General features: G+C 44.6%; 1 protein-coding gene and 1 pseudogene across 1 annotated transcript in view; both read left to right on the top strand.

Moving 5' to 3' along the window:
- The first annotated feature begins 1,992 nt into the window (after nucleotides 1–1,992).
- On the top strand, nucleotides 1,993–19,881 carry LOC144129762 (uncharacterized; annotated as a pseudogene).
- The window catches only part of LOC144128220 (venom allergen 5-like), a 28,090-nt gene continuing 17,864 nt past the window's right edge, over nucleotides 14,659–24,884 (top strand). The window contains exons 1-3 of the mRNA XM_077661446.1: nucleotides 14,659–14,841; nucleotides 19,813–20,262; nucleotides 21,790–21,880. Of these exons, the coding sequence (XP_077517572.1) occupies nucleotides 19,966–20,262; nucleotides 21,790–21,880 (388 nt within the window). The 5' untranslated portion in view covers nucleotides 14,659–14,841; nucleotides 19,813–19,965. The remainder of the gene's footprint in view (nucleotides 14,842–19,812; nucleotides 20,263–21,789; nucleotides 21,881–24,884) is intronic.

The following is a 24,884-nucleotide window of genomic DNA, read 5'->3' as shown; positions in this document are numbered from 1 at the left end:
GTGTAATATTAATCTTACCAATATTTTTCGATAGCTTGCGGCGCTGTCCTCTCTTTATGTCGAGCCTTTTCTTTAGCCGTCCTATTTCTCCCCATGGGCCAGTACTGGTGATTTGCACCTGTTGTGTCCTGTCTTCCTTGGAGATACTGATTTGGGCTATTCACGACCTGAGAGTTCCCGCCAGGTTTACTACATGCCATTTTTATTCTCCTAGCTATTCCACTCACGACGTTCTAATCGCCGGTTGCTACATATCCTAATTTTATGTAATAGGTATATAGTTTTCAACGCATCTCTGCCTACCCTAAACTGCTATGCCCTTTTGAGACTATTGAATGATGAAAGATTTTTTTTTTCCATATCACTTTTTTAGTGCAGCGGTGTGCCTTGCATGTCTAAGTCCTCGTTCATGCTGTGTAATTCTGTCAGTTACCTTGATAGTAAGTGTGATAAGCAAATCGGCGATAACCTAAAAATTCCTCCCTTTGCTTTCATTGCAAGCTCTGAAATGTAAATCTCTTAATGCCTCCTGCAAAGACGCAGTGAGTAGCATTTATTACCGCGTCTCGCTGATTTACACCCTTTATAACTGCGATTTTATTCCTTTCTTTTTGGAGGCCTATGGTGACTGTGCAGCAGCTGTGTTCAGTTTCCAGTGTCCTTTCATATGCCTCTTACACACCTTTGCTCCATAATACTTGCTTTACTGCTGAGGTTTTAAGTGTGGTAAAATGTTTTTAATAATCTTTGAAGGCAACATGTAGGGGGCTGGTCGTTTTTATTTCTCTATCATGTGAGTAACGATATCGATATGGTCTATTCCTGAGTAGTCCTTGGGCACGGCAGCAACAGCGGCATGCGGATGCATAATCCTTTCGTCTATCTTGTGCAGCTGATTGCCTCTACGCTGGTGACATCGACGCCACACCACAGCCCTGGCCTCGTGACGCAGACCGTACTGCTGCAGCAGACGAACCACTCCTGCTGCTTCCAGCCTGTGACAGCGGTGGTCAACGACACCTTCGGCTACCTACGAGAGACGTCAACGACGCTGTGCATCGACGGGCCCTCCAGCTCTCCCCAGATGGCGTACTGGAGCCCATTCTGCATAAAGCGAGGACAGACCAGCGCGAACATCATTGGGCACGGCAGCAACAGCGGCATGCGGATGCATAATCCTTTCGTCTATCTTGTGCAGCTGATTGCCTCTACGCTGGTGATATCGACGCCACACCACAGCCCTGGCCTCGTGACGCAGACCGTACTGCTGCAGCAGACGAAGCACTCCTGCTGCTTCCAGCCTGTGACAGCGGTGGTCAACGACACCTTCGGCTACCTACGAGAGACGTCAACGACGCTGTGCATCGACGGGCCCTCCAGCTCTCCCCAGATGGCGTACTGGAGCCCATTCTGCATAAAGCGAAGACAGACCAGCGCGAACATCATTGGGCACGGCAGCAACAGCGGCATGCGGATGCATAATCCTTTCGTCTATCTTGTGCAGCTGATTGCCTCTACGCTGGTGATATCGACGCCACACCACAGCCCTGGCCTCGTGACGCAGACCGTACTGCTGCAGCAGACGAACCACTCCTGCTGCTTCCAGCCTGTGACAGCGGTGGTCAACGACACCTTCGGCTACCTACGAGAGACGTCAACGACGCTGTGCATCGACGGGCCCTCCAGCTCTCCCCAGATGGCGTACTGGAGCCCATTCTGCATAAAGCGAGGACAGACCAGCGCGAACATCATTGGGCACGGCAGCAACAGCGGCATGCGGATGCATAATCCTTTCGTCTATCTTGTGCAGCTGATTGCCTCTACGCTGGTGATATCGACGCCACACCACAGCCCTGGCCTCGTGACGCAGACCGTACTGCTGCAGCAGACGAACCACTCCTGCTGCTTCCAGCCTGTGACAGCGGTGGTCAACGACACCTTCGGCTACCTACGAGAGACGTCAACGACGCTGTGCATCGACGGGCCCTCCAGCTCTCCCTAGATGGCGTACTGGAGCCCATTCTGCATAAAGCGAGGACAGACCAGCGCGAACATCATTGGGCACGGCAGCAACAGCGGCATGCGGATGCATAATCCTTTCGTCTATCTTGTGCAGGTAAGAAGACGTTACGGCAAATGTCTTCGCTCAAATGATCCGTTTCTTCTTGTGCTGCCGTGCCCAACGCAGCTATGTCCTTTACTGTGTGATCTGGCAATGCATGTGGCGGATTTGCTGTTGTTGGCCGGGGACATCGAGACGAACCCCGGTCCAGATCTCGCTCAGATTTCCAAGCAGCTAGAGGCAATTGCCGGAGACATAAAAAAGCATCAAAGAGGAACGACTAGCATCAATTGAAGCTAAATTGGTAAACATGGCTGCCCTTGAAAAAAAATATTGGACTGCATAGACCAGGTCGCCAACATGCAAAAAGTCGTTGCCTCACTTGAACTCAAACTTGATTACTTGGAAAACCGATCGAGGCGGAGTAACCTTTTAGTATACGGCATTACAGAAGATCCTGATGAAAACAGTGAGTCCTTAGAACAGATTTTTAATGAAGGCATTGCTAAAGATATCCTTAAAATTCAACCTGTCGCCATTGAACGCATACATAGGTTGGGAAAGCCTTCAGCTGAAAAAACCAGGCCTGTAATACTTAAACTTCTTGGCTATCGCGAAAAGACTCTTGTGCTAAAAAACTGTAGTAAACTTAAAGGTAGTGAATATGCGATCAGTGAAGATTTTTCAGCCCGAGTACGCGACGTAAGGAAAAAGTTGTGGATTAGTGCAAAAGCATTGAAAGATTCCGGGGCAAAGGTTGCACTAGTGTTCGACAAAATACGCATAAACGGTGAAATGTCCCAATGGGATGAAGAAAACAACTGCCGAGTACCCGCAAAGGCAAAGACAAACGCGACAACTAACTCGTGTCCCGAGACAAATGCGAGTACAAGCCAAAAAAACGAACATGGCAAAGCACCAAACCTACGCCCCCGCCATCCCACAAAACGAAACAGATAGCTTTTGCAAATGTAAATGCGCGAAGTATACTTAATAAACTTGAGTCACTAGAATCTCTCCTTATCGGCCTCGAACCTGACTTCATAGCGATTACAGAAACTTGGCTCACTGGCGATATCAGTGACGAAGAAATTGCCCCACCAAACTATGCTATCGTGCGCAAAGACAGGATAACACGTGGAGGAGGAGTGGCTATACTAATTAACAAAAAAATTCCCTTCGAAATCTTACCAGAAGTTGAGGGTGGCGAGGCACTCTTTTGTAAGTTGTTATTTGGAACGAACACTGTCACTGTAGGTTCTGTTTACCACAGTCCTTCGGCAGATCAGCCTGCATTGGTCTCGCTGTATGAATATATGCAACAATATGTTCAAAAATCCAGACTGATCCTTCTTGGGGACTTCAACCTACCAGATATAGATTGGCAAAGCATGTCGTACCGCTCACCGTGTTCTGAAACTCTTTTTGATATTATGTTTAGTTTTGACTTGTTCCAAGTTATCAACGAGCCTACACGTGTTCAAGGTAGTGCATCTAACATTCTTGACCTCATCTTCCTCAGCAATCACTTTGCGATCGATCAAACCAACTTAGCAGTCCTCGATGGCATATCAGATCATAAGCTAACATTGTGCACCACACCCATTCAAGCAACAGCAGCTCGTACTATCTCGAAAACTACTTACCCAGACTTCACAAACGCTGATGATTCAAGCATACTTAATTACCTCATTTCGGAGTACGAATCGTTTGAAGAACTCGCTAATTACCAAGGTACAAATATAGATACGCTGTGGGGAAGCTTCAAGGCCATTGTATCGCACTGCATCAAAACCTTTGTACCATTGAAGTCCAAACGAACAAATACGCGTAACCCTTGGATAACACGCGATATCATTCATGGGAAACGCAAAGTAAAACGACTAAGGAAATTACTAAAATCAAAAAATGACTCTCAGGTAAAACATAAGCTCGCGAACGCCATCCGTGAAATGAAAGCAAAAATTATGGCAGCGAAAACAAACTAATTCTCAGTTACGCTTCCTAATTTTTTAAAACACTCCCCTGGAAAATTTTGGAAATACCTCAGCCCCAAAACACAAGAAGACAACTTCAATTGGCAAGGACAAAATCAAAATTTTGCAAATTCCTTAAATACATACTTCCAATCTGTGTTCACAGTTGACGATGGCTGCACACCGGAGAGTATTCAGCGCATTCAAACACCGCTAGACATGCCAACAATAACTGAGACAGGCGTGCTCAACCTACTATTATCAATAGACACAAAAAAAGCAAATGGTCCTGATAATATTCCAAACACTTTTTTGCAAAGATATGCTGAAGTCAACGCGAAATATTCACATTTATTGTTCAATAAATCTTTATCAACCTGTAGTCTAGCTAATGAATGGAAAATAGCGAAAGTTATTCCTATACACAAAACAGGAAGCAAAGATGACGTTTCAAATTATAGACCAATATCACTAACGTGCACGGTAGAAAAATTATTGGAACACATCATACTAAAGCATATCACCAGTTATGTTAAGCAAGAAAACATTTTATCGCCTGTTCAACATGGATTTCGAAGGGGACTTTAAACTATCACCCAATTACTCGAACTAACACATGATTTGTTCCAGAGCATTGATAACCAAAAGCAAGTTGACTTGATTGCACTTGATTTCTTTAAGGCGTTTGACAGAGTAAGCCATAAAAAACTAATTAGCAAACTTAGATCAACTTTAGGTAACGGCCCTATTATAAACTGGATCGAGGACTACTTAACTAACCGATCTCAGTATGTTGTAGATAACAATGAAATTTCTTCTACTGCGCTCGTTACGTCGGGAGTACCCCAAGAGTCCGTCCTTGCTCCACTTTTATTTCTTATCTTCATTAATGATCTGCCCTCTAACATACAAGTTAAAATTAAACTTTTTGCCGATGACTGCATACTTTACAACGAAATTAACACTGTAAATGACCACGATGATTTAAACAGCGCCCTTCATGAAGTGGTAATATGGTGTCACAAATGGCAAATGGAATTGAACATTAAAAAAACAGCCTTCTTATGTGTAACCCGTAAAAAACAAAGGTCCGAATATGTGTACAGCATCAATAACATACCGCTCACCCGAGTTCACGAACACAAATACCTTGGATTAATCATTTCACATGATCTAAGATGGGAATCACATATTAACAGTATAGTATCATCTGCTTTAAAACGATTGTTCTTCCTTAGAAGACGGCTTCGAGAAGCGCCACCGGAGACCAAGCTGTTAGCATATAACACATTTATACGATCAGTTCTAGAATATGGAAACACGATTTGGTTTCCCTACACACAACAGCTCATTAACAAACTAGGAGTACAGAGAAAGGCAATTAGATTTATCTTTAACAAATACAGGACCAGTGATTCACCATCCCAACTACTAAACCAAGCATGTATTCTTACTTTACAGAAACGCGCCAGACTAGCACGACTAAAATTATTATTCCAATTAGTTCATAACTCGTTAAACATAGATACTTCGTTATATATATCTGTAGATGAATCGAGACCATCCCGGCATAAGCACCCATTAACCCTTAGAGAGTACGCATTCCGAACCGACTGTTTCAGATATTCATTTTTCCCGCTTGCCATAAAAGATTGGAATAGTTTGAACCCCTCTATCACTACTAATGCATCTTTGCAGAAATTTGTAACTCTGGTAGAAGAACAGTTGCGCGATAATTAAAATAGATAAATAAATAATTATTATACAAGTACAACAGACCGCTCGTATCACTGCATATAACAGCATCTGTATGAACATACTACTTACAATGTATAAAATCGCACCCTTTTCTGTGAAATATACTCTTTCGTTATGTGTTTTATTTTCTGCTATCTGTGTTTTTTTTCCCATACTCATGTAATTACTTGCAAACAACAGTGTTCTTCCATTTCCATTTGTATTCCATTTGTATTCGCTTTGTACCTTCTTACTATGTGCCCATCCTGTAAAAATCCCAATGGGATTGACAGTATCTGAAATAAATAAATAAAAATAAATAAATAAAGCTGGACTGGGCCTTCGGATGATACAATCTAAATTTCCTCGCTTTTTATTATGGACTGGCTTAGCAAGTACTGTGAAAGCGACACACGCTGTCATGATTGGCCTGTTGTTTTATGTATTTGGCGTACCCTTTCGTATAGATAAAGATGACAGCGTTCTTCCAATTTTTATGTAAGTTCGAGGTCATGAGGTTTTGCGTATTCAGGGTGGCAAGTTTTTCTAGTCCAATCTGCTCTCTTTCCTAGCACAGATTTATTTCTTTCCTTTAATAAAGACATTTTGTTACAGAAATGCGTTGAGGGGCACGACAGAAGGCAGTAGACGTGCCTGATGGGGCCGCACCCCCTTTGGATGCTGCGGACCGCACAACACTAAAATCGAACAGAAAAATAGAGAAAAAGTAACTTAACAATAAGAAGTGAGAAACTAGCGCACAAATATCTTAAAACAGTTAGCTAATCTTCACTAGCATGTATAGCTTGTATATACAAAGAGGTAAAACGCAGAAAAATGATGCATTCGTAATTTTTATAGCGGCGAAATTGTTAGGAGAGAAAATGTTGTCATTGCTGTGAAAGAGATCATAATAAGTTGTTTAAAAATGTGAATATCTGAAAAAAACTGTATGATGGTTAGACAACTGACGATGTGGAAAATTAGAGGCAGCTGTCATGTAATAGTGATTGAGTGTCTATGCAAGGCAATGTCATGAGCGGACGGCAGAATTCTGAGGTATTATCAGTTAATTCTTATCGCCGACTGTTCCCATTCCAGGTCCTTGAATATAGTCTGTAAAGAGGCAGTGAATAGCATAGACGAGTTTGTGTCTTCCTGCCCTACACCCTTCTTTATGGGAATTTTATCGGTGACTTTATGGAAGACTATGGCGTCTGTGCATCCGCTAGTGACATGTTACAGTACTTTTAGATATGGCTCATATCACCCTGATTCTGCAATGCCTGCATGGCAGCTGAAGTTTCGAATGAGTCAAATGCTTTCTCGTGATATTTGAAGGTTATCTCAATGGGTTGGCTATATTCCGCACTGCACATGGTGAACTAGTGGCAGAAACTGCGCAAAGTCGTGTAGGATAATGTCGTGTGGCTGAGGTTAGCATTATGAGTACGTATTATTATATCCACAGAGTGGCGATGCAGCAAACTTTCTAACTGAACTCGTGATACAACTAAAATTCTCGCTTAATTAATGCTAACTCCATCGTATGACGTAATCCTTTGACTATGCAGGCTAGAAAAACTTCCTTCCATCTCGCAGGTGTGCGCGTACCGTGAAAACGCAAGCCTGTTAGGTGATACTCACCGGAAGCCCGTGCGTCGTGCCGCCTATTTTTTGTTGTTGTTGTTCGCATCGCGGCGTTTGGAAACCATAAACTGTCGTTCCCGGGCGAGGCTCTCTGCGTGCTCGCTACCATAAGCAGTCTGAAGGCAGCCCGCCATAGTGTAGGGCGTGTCTCACCCGGGACTGGGCCGTCTTTACAAACATGAGGACACATTTGGAAACAGGTTTGAAGCCGAGGCAAGCCACCAAGAGGTAAGAAACGTGCAGCCTTTTTTCCGCACATCCTCAGAAAGTGTGAATAAACCTATTTCAGGTATGTGCGCAATTTAGAATGGTACCATTTCACGCCATTGACTATTTCTTACGGTAAATTCATTTGATACCAACTTTATACTCAAGATCAGTCCCGTAGCTTTTGGAAGGCACAGCGTCGCAGAGATGTTCACTGGGCACTTAGTTGAGCACCATTTTTTATAATGACTGTTTTTGTAATTGCTGATTATTGATTATATTCCGAGCTTTCTTTATTCGTTTTTTCTTTGCCTGTTTACGTTTACTCTGCCCTTGAAGGCCTGATTTTACTGACGTTTCATAAGTGTGATAGTACTGATTAGCGCATCTTCATATCATTGCGCGTTAATTGTTGTTGCCTTTTCAGTCTGTGCGCTGGTTCTTTAAAGCACCCAAATAGCTTTTTGAAATCATCCAATAAACCAAGGTCCTAGAACAGCGCACGTAGAGTATAATAATTTGTTTAGTCTTCTGGCCCCTTTAAAATGCACCCGACGTTCCTGACAGCGCACGTTTCATACGCACTGAACAAATGCGTGGGAGACTCTACCTGAGCCCTAAAGTAAAACATGTGCTGCTTCTCTGAGGCCACTGGTGAGGTGAACGTAAAAAGAACAGCCCTGGTCAGCGCGATGCGCCAGTGAATTCAATGAATAGTCGATTCATGAAGGCAGAGGAGGGAGAAGGAAGAGTTTGCAATATAAGAAAAGCAAAGAGGCGCTTTCATTCGCGGCTTTCAGCGGATACCACTGCTCGTCACCTGTATGAACGCGTATGCTCCGGAAGGGCGCGCCACGATGCCAGGTTTTCTGCATTCGCCTGCTGCCTTTTACTCCTTAGGAATGTAAGGCTAGGCAGTGCCTGTTTCCTTTACCTTGTTTCTGTTAACCGCCGTGAACATCGGAGGCGGTCCTGTGCCGAGGAGACACGTGAAAGCGGCGATGATTTCATGTGCCCCCAGACGGGCAGCACGCATCTGGGCCGTTTGGAGAAGTACCACCTTCTCGCTGATTTGTGTTTGTAATCAATGTATATATTTATGTGCAACCCCACTGTAAGGTGCATGAGGAAGAATTAAATACAACGTCATCATTATGGACTAATATCAAAGCTAAAAAAAGGAATGTCGGAGTGATGTCGTTGTGGATATCCAGTGTACGTATTGCAACTTTATTTGTGGAGAAGGGTTCGAATCATGGAGTATTTAACTCCTATCGCACAACCTTGATTCCGTTCTTGCTTGGTGCTAGCCATTCCGATCATTTCCTCAAGTAGTTGTTATGTGGCTTCATGGGCGGCCAGATATTTTCAACGCTGTCATTAACGTGCTCATGGACATTGCCATTTGCTTATGTAGAACATACGCCCATTCAACATCAGCCAAGTCCCTTTCGCTCCTGCGAGACGTCCACAGACCCAGTACTCAGGACAAAAAAGAAAAGCCCCCCTCTTCTTACTCGGCACCTGTACGTCACGTCATGCGAATGTTGCTATGGCGAAAGAATAAGGAAAAAACGAAAGGAGTAGCACACTCCTGGGCCTGTGTGGTTCAATAAAGAAACGCGACGACGTACTTCACCCATGAAAAACAAAGTCTAACTTCAATGCGGCTTTGCTGCCTTCAGCCAGCGCTCCATCGCTGCGCAGAATTGCACAATGACCACCGCGTTTCTTTGTCCCAAGCGTTCTTCCGCCGCGGAAGTGAGCCAAGCGGCGAAACAACAGGAAAGCAGCGCGACACATTGCCCGACGTTGTTATCAACGAGAGTCGGAGGCAAAGGGCGAGCTTTTTCTGTCGTCCTTTTTGTCGCCGCTGCAGGCGAGACGGGAGCCAACAGCGGAGCGCTTGCACTCCAGAACTGAAGTTTGTGACGAAGGACAGCGCAGCCTGGCAATAGCAATGAAGTAATCGGCCTAGTGCTGCCTCACGCATAAAAAATTCATTACTTACGCGTGAACGCATCCGGCAGGTAAAATTTAAAGAAAGCGCCTACGAACATCTCCCAGTTTTACTATACGATTCGATTTTTCGATCAGGGGACAGGTACACAATTAGGATTTATTTCTCCTGCATGCTACTGCGCTTGACAGACATTGCACGTTTCGAACTTCATACCTGAGTAGTGTACTGAGCCAACAGGTTCTTAAATTAGATACATATGGTGCAGAGACGTAAAGTTCTTCCGGCCTCACGTTAAGCAAATACTGTGCTATAGTAAGCACATTCCATGGTGTCGTTCTCCAGTAGCTGTTTTGTGGCGGCTCCTGGCAAGCTTTATGGGTGCCACGGTTAGGTAAGCAACCGCAGATAACTCTTCGAGTGAAGAAAGTTGAGAAATACTTAGTTCTTTGCAGAAGAAACCTTCGTCTGCAGAAAGGTGCACTGCTTGGATCTACTGGGCTATAAAGTTGTTTTTGGGAGCACATTTGGGTTGAAGGCAGTTAGTGTGTTTATTTTTATTTTCTGCGAGGTTTTAGGGGCAAATGCTATTTACATGGCATAACGAGGCCAATTTCCTTGAGAGGCAATGTTTCCCACTGCAAATGCGTCCCCAAATTTCTCTTCACCATAAGGTGAACAAAAGGAGAACTGGATGAAGCAACTGTTTGTCTAGAATTAGCGGCTTTGTTTTTTTTTTCTTTCAATAACGTTCGTGTTTCCGTAACCAACATGTTTCAAAGAAAATTGAACAACCTTGGCAGTGTTTCTACGCAGCCTGTCTTCGGTGGGGTACCACTTCGATCTATTTATATTGGGAGCGCCAGGTAACACTAGTCACGATTTTAAAAAGTCGAAGCGTACTAGGCGAGCAGAGCGGTTGAGTAGTACTGAAAGTCGCATAGCCTTGCCCGCCGCGGTATTTTTGTTCTGGAAAGTGATTTACCTATAGTAAAGACCAATCAGCTATGTTTTGAATTACTGGTGCCAGGATTAAATTGCCTGTGCGGAAGTCGCAGATCGTCTTTAAAAACCGCCAGCCGCAATATCTGCACCGATCTACCAAAACGTGAAATAACTTTTTTTACTCGCCTCGAAAGCGCTTGCCAAATACAAAAACTTCCACGTGGCAGAGGTTCTGCTACAGCGTTACAAGATGCGTCACAGGAAACAAAATGTCCTTTCTTCCGTAGCACTCTCCACGCCAGGGCTTAGCGTGCGCACATGGCGAGCGACATGCGTAAGCAGCTGTCACGTTGTAGCTTTCTGCTAAAACCGCCAAATAAAGCTCAGTAAATGGTAGCTTGGTCCGAGCATATCGACAGCTGTTTTTTTTAAGTCCACCTAAAACTTCTTAATTCATACTTTACTACTGAAACGAATCTATGAATTGTTAAGTAAATAGCAATTCATTGTTATTAACTTTGGAGAGCAAAAATACTGTAGGCGAGGATATGCGGCTCTCAGCGGCGCTCAGTTCGTTTCGCTAGGCTAGGACACTCCGTATTATTTAAAAAATTCATTATTTTGAGCTGGGGACACATGGTATAGAGTGCTGCTATTTTGAATTGCACAGTACTGCACCTATAGTTGAACATACGAGTCTATCTCTCGGAACAACGCTAGTATTACTTCAGTTACCTTTAAGTACTGCACTGAGTGGCGTCATTCTAGGTGACAGTACGTGCTAACTTCTAGACTAGTTATTTCAGTTGCTGCTAAATGTGCTGAGGAGTTCAATGCCAGGAAAAGAAATGTTGCCATATACAGTGCGTTTCACAGAAGACTTTACATACTATCTGAAAATGGGCTTTTTGATTTACAGGCGCACTTTTTTCGGCATAGCATTGTCAGGTGGTGTAGTACATCAGAATACAGCTAAGGTGAGCTAACTAGCGGCTGGTTAACTAATAATGAATAGTCTGCTTTTTAACTATTACTGTTAGGCACCTCCATTATTGAGAGGTGTGCAGTCAACGGTAAATAATATCCATATTAGTTTCTGGAATTTTGGAAGCGTGCTTACCCTCGGCACTGTGGCTAAATAAATTTGGGCTGCATTTTGCAAAAATGCATGCGCTTTCGAGAAGCTTGCAGGCAATCCAACTTTTTCAGTGCATCTAACTCGTCGAAACAGCCAAAGTTTGTTGGACCTGTGCACCGAGGGTTGACGTGCTTCTTAAATTGTGAAAACTAATATGGATATTATTTACGGTGTGCTACATGGATCTAAATAATTAAAGAGCCTAACAATACTAGTAAAAAAGTTAAATATTAAATATTAGTTAACCAGCCTGCAAGTTAGTACGTCGTGTTTTCAGATGTACTACACCACTGGGAATGCTATGCTGGAAAAAAAGCGCTCTTTTAATCAAGAAGCATATGTCTAAAAAATGTATAAAGTTCTATGTGAAACACATTGTACATGAGTATGCATATGCTGCGAACTTGCAGAGTCTCTGCGAGTCAGTAATTTTCCACATGAAAGAAGCAGAGCTACGGTCGACGAATGCAGAGTTTTGGAATCCTCCCCTCCAGCCACAACATACCTTTCTGTTTGTTTATCTCTGGCGCTTAGCGCAGGGAGCCATTTTGAGCGGCATCATAGGGGGTATTTTTAGTTCCGGACCGAACAGACACGACGCTGGGCTCTGCTCCTTCATGAGAACTAATATTGGTGAGCTCGCACTATCAATCTCTTCGTGGTGTACCACCCCTCGTCAATGCCTAGGCAGCGCTGCTGTTTTCTGACTGCTCTGCGTACACCGACCGCCGATATCCCCTGACATTGAGACTAAACCGAGAAGTGTTCTGCTCCGGAAGGAAAGCTACGCCTGATCACTTCCTGTTGAGCCCGACGTCCCTGCGACGTCAGCCAGGCGCGCAGACGCGTGCTATGTATGGCTCCAGTAGAGCGCGTTGAGCACCGGTGCCCGTCCCTCGAGATAGGCGGTAGCGGGTAGCGTACCCAAACCGCGACGATGCCAACAAAAGGGCTGCTTTCTCCGCTCACTATAGGCTCTGTAATGTGGCGCTCCTGTTGGTGCTTAACGCTTATGTGGAGGTTTCATTACGGGGGTGGATTTAAGTGGTGACTTCTTTCAAGTTGTAATTTTACATGTGAAAAAAACAGGCTGGTCCCCATTTCTTACGGAGAGAAGCTGTTACACTCATGTTAAGGGAAATTCGACTCAGGTCGGCTATGCGCTTTGCTTCAGCGCTTCAGCTGAGGCCGCTCAAGCCTGTGTCTCTCTCTCGTTATTGTGGGCTCATGTGGTCTTCACGCTGATCGACCACACACAAAAAAAAATTAGTTTCGAGGGAGAGAAAGCAGCAATAATTGTCTCACTTCTTAGCGAACACCTGAACCGCGCCGTAATGGAAGGAACGAAGGTGGGAGTAAAAAAAAGAAGCAGAGATATAGGTGCTGCAGTTCGGGGCTCTCGAATAATTTCGACCACCTGGGGATCATTAATATGCACTGACATCTTACAGCACACGGGCGCCTTTGCGATCGCCTCCATAAAAACGCGGCCGCCGCGGCCAGTTTCGATCCCGGGTATTCCGGCTCAGCAGCCGAGCGTCCTGTCACCGCGTCTAGTAATGCTGCTTCCGTGGAGAGTTTAAAGTCTAGGGGAGGAAAAGGAGAATGAGAGGGGGCGGGTGCCACATGAGAGCTTTGTTTTGCGCAGCTAAGTATCTCGGGCCGCTGCATGTCCGCGTGATGCTCCGCGTGAGCACGTTGAATGCTCAGCTGGCAGCGTCATCCTGATCGTGAACATGTATGTAGTGCATGCTAAGAGAGGAAAGCCATAACGCTGCATGTGACTGCAAGGGGGATAAAAGGCTCACGCGGTGAGCGAGCAGTCAGTTGCCTCTCCGCTTTTGCGGCCAGGGGATCGCAGGCCATGTGGAGAAACCAACCTTTCTGTACCGCGACCAAGCAACATATTTCTATTGCAGCCCAGCAACCTATGGCTGTTACGTCCAAGTCCAGATTTATTGGGCATCACTTTTAATTGTGAGAAAACTGAGAAGATTACATGATACTGTCATGAGCATATTGATTGGAATGGCCTAACCTCCCAATTTGTAGCAAACCCTTGCATTTAATGTTCGTCCTGCAGTCGCACCGAGTAAAGGCTGGCACAGAAACAAATGGGGTGCGTTGTACAATAATAGTAAGTCAACCTTAAAATATTGTAAGATACTGTCTTAAACATATTAATAGGAATGGTGTAGTCTTCCGATGAATAGCAAAAGTTTATTTTTAAAGTTTGTCCCGTGCTCGTAATGAGCAGCTAACTGTGCTTTAAAAAAGCAGCGGAAGACTATAAGCGTCCACAGGGGAGGTCTGCGGCCCGGTTTAAGGAACAACTGCGGATATATTGGTTGTTATGGCGCTGTCTAATGATATATGAAAAAATTGTCCTCATAAAAAATACCCCGTACAAAAAACTCGCTTTTCGAATTTCTTGCTATTACTAGCGACAGCTGTCGCTTTGCTAGGTGCGGGGACCTTAACTTAGATTTTTTTTTTCAACAGAGATGATCAAAACCCGTTATGCAAACATTCGATCCTCTGTTTTTTTTCCTCCCCTTCCTTTTCAGCCCCATTTTCTGGTAGCTGCCGGTAAATGTACCTTCAAGCTTGCATCTATCGCATATAATGAACCTGCTCAATCTAACATTAAATCGCCGTGTTTCTCTGAAACCTACAGACAGAGGTGGGAAGAGTAATTTTTTTCATGAAATTATTGGAGATGAGCTTGGCCTAATCTACTTTAACCAATAATGTAGGCCCACTGTGCCGAAATGACACGACTAGGGTGCACAAGATCCACAGTCCGTATATGACAGCTTGTATAAACATCGCGACGGTCGCATTCCCGGCGATGTCCCGGGACGGGCCCCCGCCCCACCAATGCTTCCGGAGGGGAAATGGCCTAGCCCCGTACTGAGGCCTCCGTGATTGACGCCAACCGCCGCCTACACCCCTCCTTCCTTCCTGTGTTTCCGCAACCCGAGCTCTCTTGCCACAGAGTCTGATCTGTAGAGCACACTCGGGAGGGCTGTCGTCTGCCTCGTGCCTGAGTGTTAAGGACGACTTTTGCGATACGTTTTTCTCGACCGAGCCCTCGAATTCATTCATGGATGGCAATCGTGTAGTGTGACGCTCACGGGGTAGCCGCTGTTGGCGAACTATTCAGGTACTGTACTTAACACCTTGTTCTGCTATATACAGTGTGCCTTACGCGAAACGACTATTGTCTACTCATGCTTGTGCAACCTTGGCATGCTGTGTACAATAACGTGTTCTGCACGAAAACTTTCGGTCAGAGTTTCCAGCTAGCGAGAAGCGGCTAAAATGTGGCAATATACGTCGGTACTTAGAGTGGTGCGGGCTGGAACACATTTTTGTTATTTGTTTCTCTTTTTTTTAGTCCAAATATATTCTGTGTATTTGTAGGGGCTGTTTTCTGTGCTTCTTTTAAAAAAAACATTTGCTATCACTTTTTTTTTGCCTGTGGTGTGATTATCAACTATACGATTTGTCTTCTAAATATTTTGAGCTGCTACATCTGAAATGCTGTGTTTGGGAAAGATGCATCCTTCTCGCTTCTCTTATATTGACTCCAGTGCTGTTAACCCCAGAGTGCTTTCGAGAGCATTAGAGCTATTTTATTCCCGAAGGCGTTGGGAAAACGAAGAAATAGTAAGCACTGTTTAATCAACAAAGATAAAAAGAAATTGGACATAGACCAGATTTCCCACTACACTTCCGTTGCCCTCAAGGAAGAAATTAACTTAGATTTGTAGTAATCAACTTGTAGCAAAGCTACAGATCGTTAGCACCCGTTTAAGTTCTTTTTTTGCGGGTCTGTCTTTGGTTTTATTATGGTAGAGGTACCATGTGAGACATGCATCTCAAAAATGGCTATTATAACAATGCTTGTGGCTGTAGTACTTTTCTCCGTATGCATTCCGGCGTCTTTTCTGATGCCCTCAATTTCTGACATTATAATAAATTGCAGATTTGTCCTGTCTTGCATTGCAAATTTCGATAAATTAGGTGTACAATCTCACATGCATGACAAGTTGCGCGAAAGCTGCATATGTTGTGATAGTTATAAGCACTGTGAAACATGACATTGTTCTGTGCTAACACGTAACATCATCTAACTGTTCATAATGAGCGGATTTCTCCGATAGAGAGAATATATTTTTTCATGCATACATAGTTCTCGGTTCTTGAAACCCTGTGGAAGCCCACACATTAATATTTGGCTAGCTAACTGGTATTCAGATATTGTAATCGCAACCCTGAATACTTTAACTTTAGTAAAGCTAAGACTGCGCAAATACGACGAGGAGAAAAGGCAAAGAAACGATTACAACTTCACGCGTGCGCAGCAGTGGTATTCATTTCCTTGCCTCTTCTCCGTGTTCTACTCGCCTGCAGTCTTAACTTTCTTCGAAATGAACCAACTAGCTCGCAAGAACATTCTGCGGTAGCTTTACTTCTGCTTTCGGCTTTTGTTTGGAAGGCTTTGTGAGCGGCAATTAACCCGTGGTTGACTGATGATGATGATGACGACGATGAAGTGAAAAACATTCTCTTCTATAGCTGCTAGGAAAACCAAGCAGATCACTCATGCTCTGTTTGCAATATTTGCCTCACCATCTTCTGCATCACAATAGCAAATGAACAAAGCCAGCAGGCTGTTGACCATGGTCATGGTGCTTTCAGCAAAATAATTGTTTAACCTAGCCAACACATTATTTATTAAGTAATTTCTGTTGTATATAGGTTCAATCGTGTCTCATGGCAGTCGTGCCTAAGCCTATACCAGCGTTTTTAGATAAGGTCAGTAGGGAAACTTGCCCCCGGGAATCGGCCCACTTAATAATAATGATTGGTTTCTTGGGGGAAAGGAAATGGCGCAGTATCTGTCTCACATATCGTTGGACACCTGAACCGCGCCGTAAGGGAAGGGATAAAGGAGGGAGTGAAAGCAGAAAGGAAAGAAGAGGTGCCGTAGTGGAGGGCTCCGGAATAATTTCGACCACCTGGGTATCTTTAACGTGCACTGACATCGCAGCTATCGCAGCTATCGGGTTCTAACCCGGGAACTCGACCGCGGCGGAGGAAAAACGCTAAGGCGCCCGTGTGCTGTGCGTTGTCAGTGCACTTCATTTGCCGCTTTCATCTCAAAGAGACGCGAGCGCCATCTCTAGGGTTTTGACAGCACCACGTTAGTTATCTTGGTTTTCTCTTCGCCGCCGCTACGCCCATTGGCTGCGCATTGTCACGTGGAATGTTTGCTGCGTAACCTGTCCACGCTGGCTCGCGCCTCGAATCGTCTGCGCCGCGTGCAGCTGCTTCAAGCCGCGCTCGCCTACGTATTGCAAAGTTTGCGCTTTAACGCCTGCGGTACGAGAGGCCAGGATGCTCGTAGTTGAGCTTTTGGCTGTATATATCGGCCAAAACTTAAAGCCCTTCTTTCGGCGGTTCCACGCGGCCATATCAGAGAAACACGATGTACTGCATACCCCCTCGTAGTTTGACTTCGTCGCGTGTTTAATATGCCGTTGTGCAAAGTAGACTGTAAACTTTCCTCTATTGATTAGATCACTAAATGTTGAGTGTCTTTAAAAAAAAACCGGCAAAAAGCTTAAAAAGACACGAAATGCTTTTTCTTTCTTTTTTCTTGCAGTATATACGCACTTTTAATTTTTTCTTCAGCCACAATCTCTGTTTTAATGCGTCGAGATGAAATATAATCGTCCTGGTGGTGGAGGCATTTTCTAAGTAAAGCGATCGATACTGGGAACACGGTACCTCTACTTGAACGCGTATCTAATACGCATGTGATAAGCTGTTTGTCAAGGCATCTTAAACGTGCCCGGCTAAGGTTATGGTTATAAATGCTTCTAAGCCGTCTTGTTTCATTAATGCAGAAGAGATGAAGGCACAACTTCGTTTGTAACTATTATAAATACGTTTCAGTACGCACGCGAGTCACCGTCTGCTGACGCTCCTCAAGCTGGAAGTAGCAGACAAAGAGACCGCAGCGCCACCGCCTAGGCGGCAACCATTTTTGGTCCGTTCTGCTCCGTGGCGCGCCGCCGCAGTTTTCCAACTGCCCTTATCTAAAAACATTGTCCTATACTAAATGAAATCAGGCCTAACTTCGACATGCGTCGTGTAAACACAACCGTATCACATTACGCATGTTAAGAACGCATGCAGCCCCTGTTAAGACTCTAGTAAACCCCTCAAACTCTTTTCTTGCGCAGGAAAAAGGCTATTGGAGTAATATGCTCTTTCAGGCGTACCTTCTTCGGAGGATTCGTACGTGCGCTCATAATAAGACGCTTAATTAGTGCTTATTTCGGTTGTTTATGAATGATTCATGTCTTAAACTAGCAGAACGTCGCATGAGAGGTTGATTACTTCTGCTACACATAAAATAATTAAATAGCAACAGTAATAACTGATATCACATTGCGGATCGGCAGACCACTACCTGCGCAGATCTGGACACACCTGTGTAGAATACAAAGGATGAAATTGAGATGGCGCTTAAGAGTTAATAGTTGTCAACTCTTAGCCCTTAAATGTTATGGCCCGTGTGCAATACTGCTCCACTCTGTTCATCTGATGGTTGTATAGAGGCGAGTGTTTGTATTTATGTATACATACGCATAAGCGCGTTTTTTCGTATGTGTGGAGCACTACACGACCTGGGCTGTCAGTGTCACGTTAACGAGAAATTGCAGCAATAAATGTGAACATACCGCTGAAAATTGCAACAGTAGTTGATCCATCTTGTGCAATACCAATGTATTCCTAGGAACTTTTTTTACCGCAGCCGACATTGAGAATGGTATGTTGAATCACTCCAGTACTTTAATCATGAAGTTTATATGGAAGCAATGCAGAAACTGTGTTGAGAATGCTCAACTCTAGCAGGGTAGCCACTTTTCCGTTGACATTCTACGCTGCCTCAACATTCGACCAACGCAAGCCCTTCCTGGTTGAACATGATTTCAAGATAGCATGTTGAGTTCGCTCAGTAGAACTTCAACACGACCTCAACAAGCATTTTTGTAAGGCTGCCTCGCCGAACATGCATCCCAAAATTTACGAAAAGTTTAAACAATGGGAGCCTACGGGAGCGGGTAAAATTAAGAGGCGCGTTTTCGATGACAGCAACTTAGTTCCCGGGGAACGTACATATTAAACAATTTTTTTTTCAGCAGCTACATTTAGAACAGATAGTGAAATTTCTATTCGTGAGTCCATGTTTATTGAGAAAAAGAGGTGCACGCCAGACAGGCTTCATCATCAGAAAAAGCATAGCACCTCGTGTTGCATATTTATTTGAAAATGTGTCCACTTGTAACCTATTATTTGCGCGTAAGTTAGTTGTGTAACGCCGCAGCAAACGTGTTGAGGCGCCCTCAGATTGAATCTTCGCTACCACCATGTTTTTTCTCCACTCCTTACGTAGGTACGTGCACTTTTCATCTTAAGGTCACGCGTTAGATCGTGACTAAACAAGTGAACTACACTGCTGTCCCATATTCCTTGTAACATGCAGCAAAGGCAATGCGCCAGCATGCACGCCAAAGATTTTTGACATTGCGAGTACGGAATGATGTGAAATATCAAAGTGAATGTGAAGACCTCGGTGAAACGCAAGCTGACTAGGAGCCGAAACGAGTTTGATACTTAAATGACGCTTACGGGCGCGGCGAAAGAAAGCGGGGGAAGCGCACATGCAGGAAGGCTGCTTAGGAAGTACGTGACCGAAACAGACTCTCTCACTTTTCACCCTCCTTTTGCGCGATAAAGGGACAACAGTCCGTGTATCGTAGTGATAGTTGTATCAACGCGAAAGAGTCACTGATAGCCTTATGAAGAAACAAAGAGCGGTATGTCGAAGAGGAACGGTTTGTCACCTCCAGACGTCATATCGCGGTTGAAAACACGTCAGGCGGCTTTGACGCTCCCCTTATTCACCGCGGTTTTTCTGCGGTACGCAGGACTGTGAACTGCCCCCGAGGTTTATGGCTTCATTATCTGCGGTGCTCTATCATCGGCCTCAGACAAGCATGTCATTTTGTTGTTACGCAACTGTCTTCCCTTCGTGGTTTGTTCCTAACGTTTCCAGGGACTTGAGACAGTCTACGTGATCGCTACCCCAACTGCGGCGGACAAAGAAAAGCTGTGCGGTACGTGAGGAGATGTGAGCTTCGGATGGGACTAATGAGGCATCCGTGATATGCAGCGACATTTATGAACGACTGGAGTAGAGGGAAGAAGGATGGAAAGTCGGGTGAAGAGCGCAGCGGCGAGATCTCTTCTAGTGGTTGCGCTTGCGGCAGTCGCGGCTGACCCTCGTGGAACGGCATTCGCCAAGTGTCGCCCGGAGTACCGGAATCTCCCAGGCGGCCTGGTGCACACAGCTTGCAAACCGCCGAACCCGCGGTGCACCTTTGTCGTGACCGGCCTCAACGATTCCGAAAGGGCAGTGGTATTGAAAGCCCACAATGACTATCGCTCCCAGGTGGCTCAGGGGAGGCTGTCCGGCTTTCAACCGGCGACAAATATGTACCGCTTGGTAAGTATACACGTTTTAACAGCGTATAGTCAAGTCTGCGCTATGGCTATGATTACCGTTCAGTAGCCGGTCAGCGTAGACCTCTGTCATTATGTAAGGCTTAGAGCGGGCCTAGCATATTGCGAAATATTGTCTTTTGTGGGCCCTGAACAGAAACGCCAGCAGAGGGCTAGAAAAATGGATGTTAATGAGTCTGGAAAGCTTTACAAGCAGTGGTAGTGCAAGGAGCCTAGTGTGCAAAATTTACTTAACACTTGGCTCCTGCTACCTATACCGTACAAGAACAAGGCTCCGCTTCTCTATTGTAAGCGCAGTCTGCCAGCTAATCATGAGTGATGCCATCTGCATGAAATAAAATGCCTGTCCGACCGCGTACAATTCAAAGTCAAATATCGAGGAAAATAAACATGATTCGATGTTGTCACCTTATAAAGTAGCTGCTAACCAACGCTTATGCGCTTCTCACCTTTCACATCGAATAAAGCGATGTCTACGGCCATTATTAAAGCTGCTGTACAGGCTCATCGGTCATGTTTAAGTTGAAAAGTGTTTAAACTTTGAGGATAAACTTTCCGCAGCAAGACTTCGGCTATGAAGGACATCGTAGAGGAGCGCTCCGGAATAATTTAGACCACTTGGGGGGGTGTCTTCTCTAACGTTCCCTGAAACTGCGCTGCACACGGGTGGCCTTGTATTTTTGTCTTCATGAAAATACGACCTCCGAAGCCCGGACTAAGCTCACAATCTTTGCATCAGGAACGGAACGCCAAAACCGCTGAGCTACCGCGCCGGGTAGCCATTGGACATGTTCAATAACCTCATGTACCTAGGGACACGTCACGTCCGAGGTGCTCTTAACATACGGAGCGTGACTAAGTGTAGTTTTGTTTGCGCTGCTGGGTAGGCATGTTAGAGGACACAGTGCGGCTGTCGAGAACCAGTTACAGAAAAAAGCAAAGCTGTATCAGAAGCCCTTGCTATAAACTATAGTCTTCGCGTTATAGATATAGAAAGATAGATAAACTATAGATAAAGAGAGGGAGGGAAAGGCACGGATGTTAACTAGAAAGGTTTCCTGGTGTCTACCCTGCACTGCGGCAGGGAATGAGGGGAATAAAAAGGGAAGAGAGATGGAACGGGAAACACATGTAGTCACAATCTGTCAATGAAGGCAGTCGTTTATAAAAAACAAAACAGTGCCTTGTAAGCATTGATGGCAGTCGACTGATGTGAATAAAGCACGAAGGTAGTATGTACGTGTTAAAGTTGCAAGGCTCTATATGCGTACTGGGAGATTGCGTAGTGGAGGGCTCCGGTCTAATTTCTGCCATTGTGGTTCCTGGACGTACAATCGCTTCGTCCAACTCATCGATTTTTTGCAATTAGTCTTTATTTAAATGCAAGATCCCGACATCTTGGGCTAAGCAACTGAACGCCACGGCCAGTAACTCAAAGGGGCGAGTTGATAAGCATTAAGAAAGGGTTGCTGCGCAGGATCTTAAGTTTGCTCCCGTCGTTACTTTGCAGAAATGGGATGAGGAGCTCGCTGAGGTGGCCCAAGCGTTCACCAATCTTTGCGACGACAGTAAGCACGACGACAAGCGACAGCGCATCACTTGTAAGCTCACTCAGACGATTACGCTCAGTAGAAGAAAGCACAAGGACTCTCAGTCTCTCATGTGCTGTGACCTTAACACTGCCACAACCGTCTAAGTATTCCATAGCGGTTTTTAGTAGACATTGAAAATCTCAATTACACTGAAATATATAATAATAACTGGCACCACTAATGGATTAGGCATGAAGTTGGAATCTTGATGTGAAGGGTGTTGTGAAATGCTCTACTCGTAATTATCATGGTGTTACTTCAGTAGATTTATTTTCTTGCTGAAAAAAAGAGTGTGAAGCACTCTAACAAGCTAACTGAGACAGGGATGTGCATTCACTTATTGACAACCTACATCAAGAAACAGCGCGCAATAAAGCTACTCTTCGAGAGTGATATTTATTCATCCGAAAAATTATTCTCTACGCGCTCTGCAATGGTTGCCACATGAAGCCTTTTTTTATTAAAACCAGGTAGAGGTGTTACCCGGGATTGCAACATCCTAAATATTTTATTTCTAAGGTCTTTGGAGATTTTACGTTATACAGGCACTGCTCCGGATGTCAATAGTGAATTTTGTTGTCGAGGACGCGCATATTTTGTGGAAAAAATTTTGGGCAACGGCGGGGCAGCGGAGAATTTTCGCGCACTGCACTCCTTGGGAACATTATAACAATGTACGAGTCGAGATATTCAAGCGACGAACAATATGTTTTCCTCGCTAAGGTGAGAGTTCTCAAGAACTATGTCAACCTTGTTTCAAGTTTCGTGAGGAAGCTATTGCTTTTTAAGATAGCGTGTGAAAATTAAAAAAGTTAGAATAAATTAAGCTATATTTACGAATGTTTTCTCAGCGATTATGTGGCGCACCACTTTATATTTGCAGAAAGTATAGACATAGAGGTGATAAAGAAGTATGTTCGTATCTATGTTATAAAAAGATAACGATAAGAGGTATTACTGCAATCCTGCCAAACTTTACTTCAGTAGTCGTTTTTAAAAAAAACTCGGAAAAAATCCCATCTTCAGTTCACCTAAAGAACTGCGTGGAAGTTTCACCTGGAAACAAAAGATATATGAAAAGCGTATTGCATAACTTTATTTCCATAATTGCCATTAAACGTCAAATATCCAGCTTCCCGAACATTGCTAACAGAACATAAGTAAAGGTTCGGAAAAAAAACAAGCATAAATTCCGCTGCATAAAATTTTTCATATATGCAAATATTTCGGTCGTCTGGGCTGACATTTGCAATATTAATTATTTCTAAGTGATATAGAAATCTGCAGCCTGCAAAATAAAAGGGCGAGAAGCCGAGGCATGAAGACAGGACGTCGCCAATTGCGATGGCAAATCTCGTGGCGGCCTTTTCCTTTCAGAAAACAATGTTTCATGCACTGGCCGTGTTTTAGGTCTAGATTGTTTTCAATGATTAACAGTTGGGCGCTAACAAAATAATAATAATCATCATCATCAGCCTGACTACGCCCACTGCAGGGCCAAGGCCTCTCCCATGTCTCTTCAATCAACCCTGTCCTTTTCCAGCTGCGCCCACTGTATGCCCGCAAAATTCTTAATCTCATCCGCCTACCTAACTTCCTGCCGCAACCTGCTACGCTTGCATTTTCTTGGAATCCACTGTGTTAGCCTTACTAGCGGTTACAAAGCCTTGGCATTACGTGCCCTGCCCAAGCGCATTTCTTCCTGCTGATTTCGACTATAGGATGTCATTAACCCGCATTTGTTCCCTCCCGCAATCTGCCCGCTTTTCATATCTAAACACTACATTTACCATTTTCCTTTCCATAGCTCGCTGCGTTGTCCTTAAGTTCAGGTGAACCCTTTTTGTTAGCCTCCACATTTCTGCCTGGTAGGTGAGTACCGGTAATATAAAGCAGTTGTATACTCTTCTATTGAGGGATATTGGTAAACTGCCATTCATGATCTGAGGAAACCTGCCATAATCACTCCACTCCATTCTTATTCTTCCAGTTATTTCCCTCTCATGATCCGGATCAGCGGTCAATGCCTGTCCTAAGTAGACGTATTCCTTTAGTACTTCCGGCACCTCGCGGCCGATTGTGAACAACTGTTTCCATGCTATACTGTTGATCATTACTTTGGCTTTCAGCATGCTAATTTGTAGACCCACCGCTGTGCTCTGCCTGTCTAACTCATTGGTCATAATTTGCATTTCAGCTCCTGAGTGACTCAGATGGGCAATGTCAGTAGCCAATCGCAGATTATTAAACTTTTCTCTATTAACTCTGATCCCGAACTGTTCCCAATTCAGGCATCGGAATACCGCCTGTAAATAGGCGCATACAGTGAAAGTATTCTTTGGACCAATGGCAAGCGTTTCCACTCTAATAATTTTTGCTCATGAAAATCATCGCAATCGCTTGGGTCACATTTCGCCGTCGCACGCCAAGTGCTCGCTGTAAACTGTTATTCAGTGAAAATAATATATTATGAGACAGAGAACGCTCGTAGAAGGCTTGATTTCTACCGGCAGAAGTGGCGTTTGTGACGACGACTAATATGGGAGATCGAAAGCAGTACTGTTACGGACCTGAAGAGGACGCACCCCGACATCACTCCCCTGCCCCTGGCTGAGGTCCTACCTCACCGCCCGTCTCTCGTGCGCGCGGTTCGCCGTCACCACGGCGGCGCTCCTATCGCCACAGCCAGGAAAACTAGACTCCGCGTCCTATGCAGGTGAGGTCTTTGGGCACCATTCACTGCTCCCAGAGACGTTACAATATTGACACATGAAAATGAGATTTACGCACAATGCTTACAGTACCTAAAAATGCTCAGCACGCCCAAACTCTCGTTTGGTTATATGACCTGATGTATGCAAATAAAAAACGCAGGCACGAAAAGATCTGCCTCGTAAACTGTGGGCTGTCCTATTTCCATACTTTGGTTTTCTGCCCTATTGTTTCACAGTTAACGTTTATTGATCCGCCTTATCGAAAATATTATAATTAATATTTCCATCGTCTAACCAGG

Source organism: Amblyomma americanum, chromosome 4, assembly GCF_052857255.1.
Source record: "Amblyomma americanum isolate KBUSLIRL-KWMA chromosome 4, ASM5285725v1, whole genome shotgun sequence".
In the NCBI taxonomy this organism is placed as follows: Eukaryota; Metazoa; Arthropoda; class Arachnida; order Ixodida; family Ixodidae; genus Amblyomma; species Amblyomma americanum.
The sequence above is the reverse complement of the archived record's forward strand: the minus strand, read 5'-3'. Positions and strand labels throughout refer to the sequence as shown.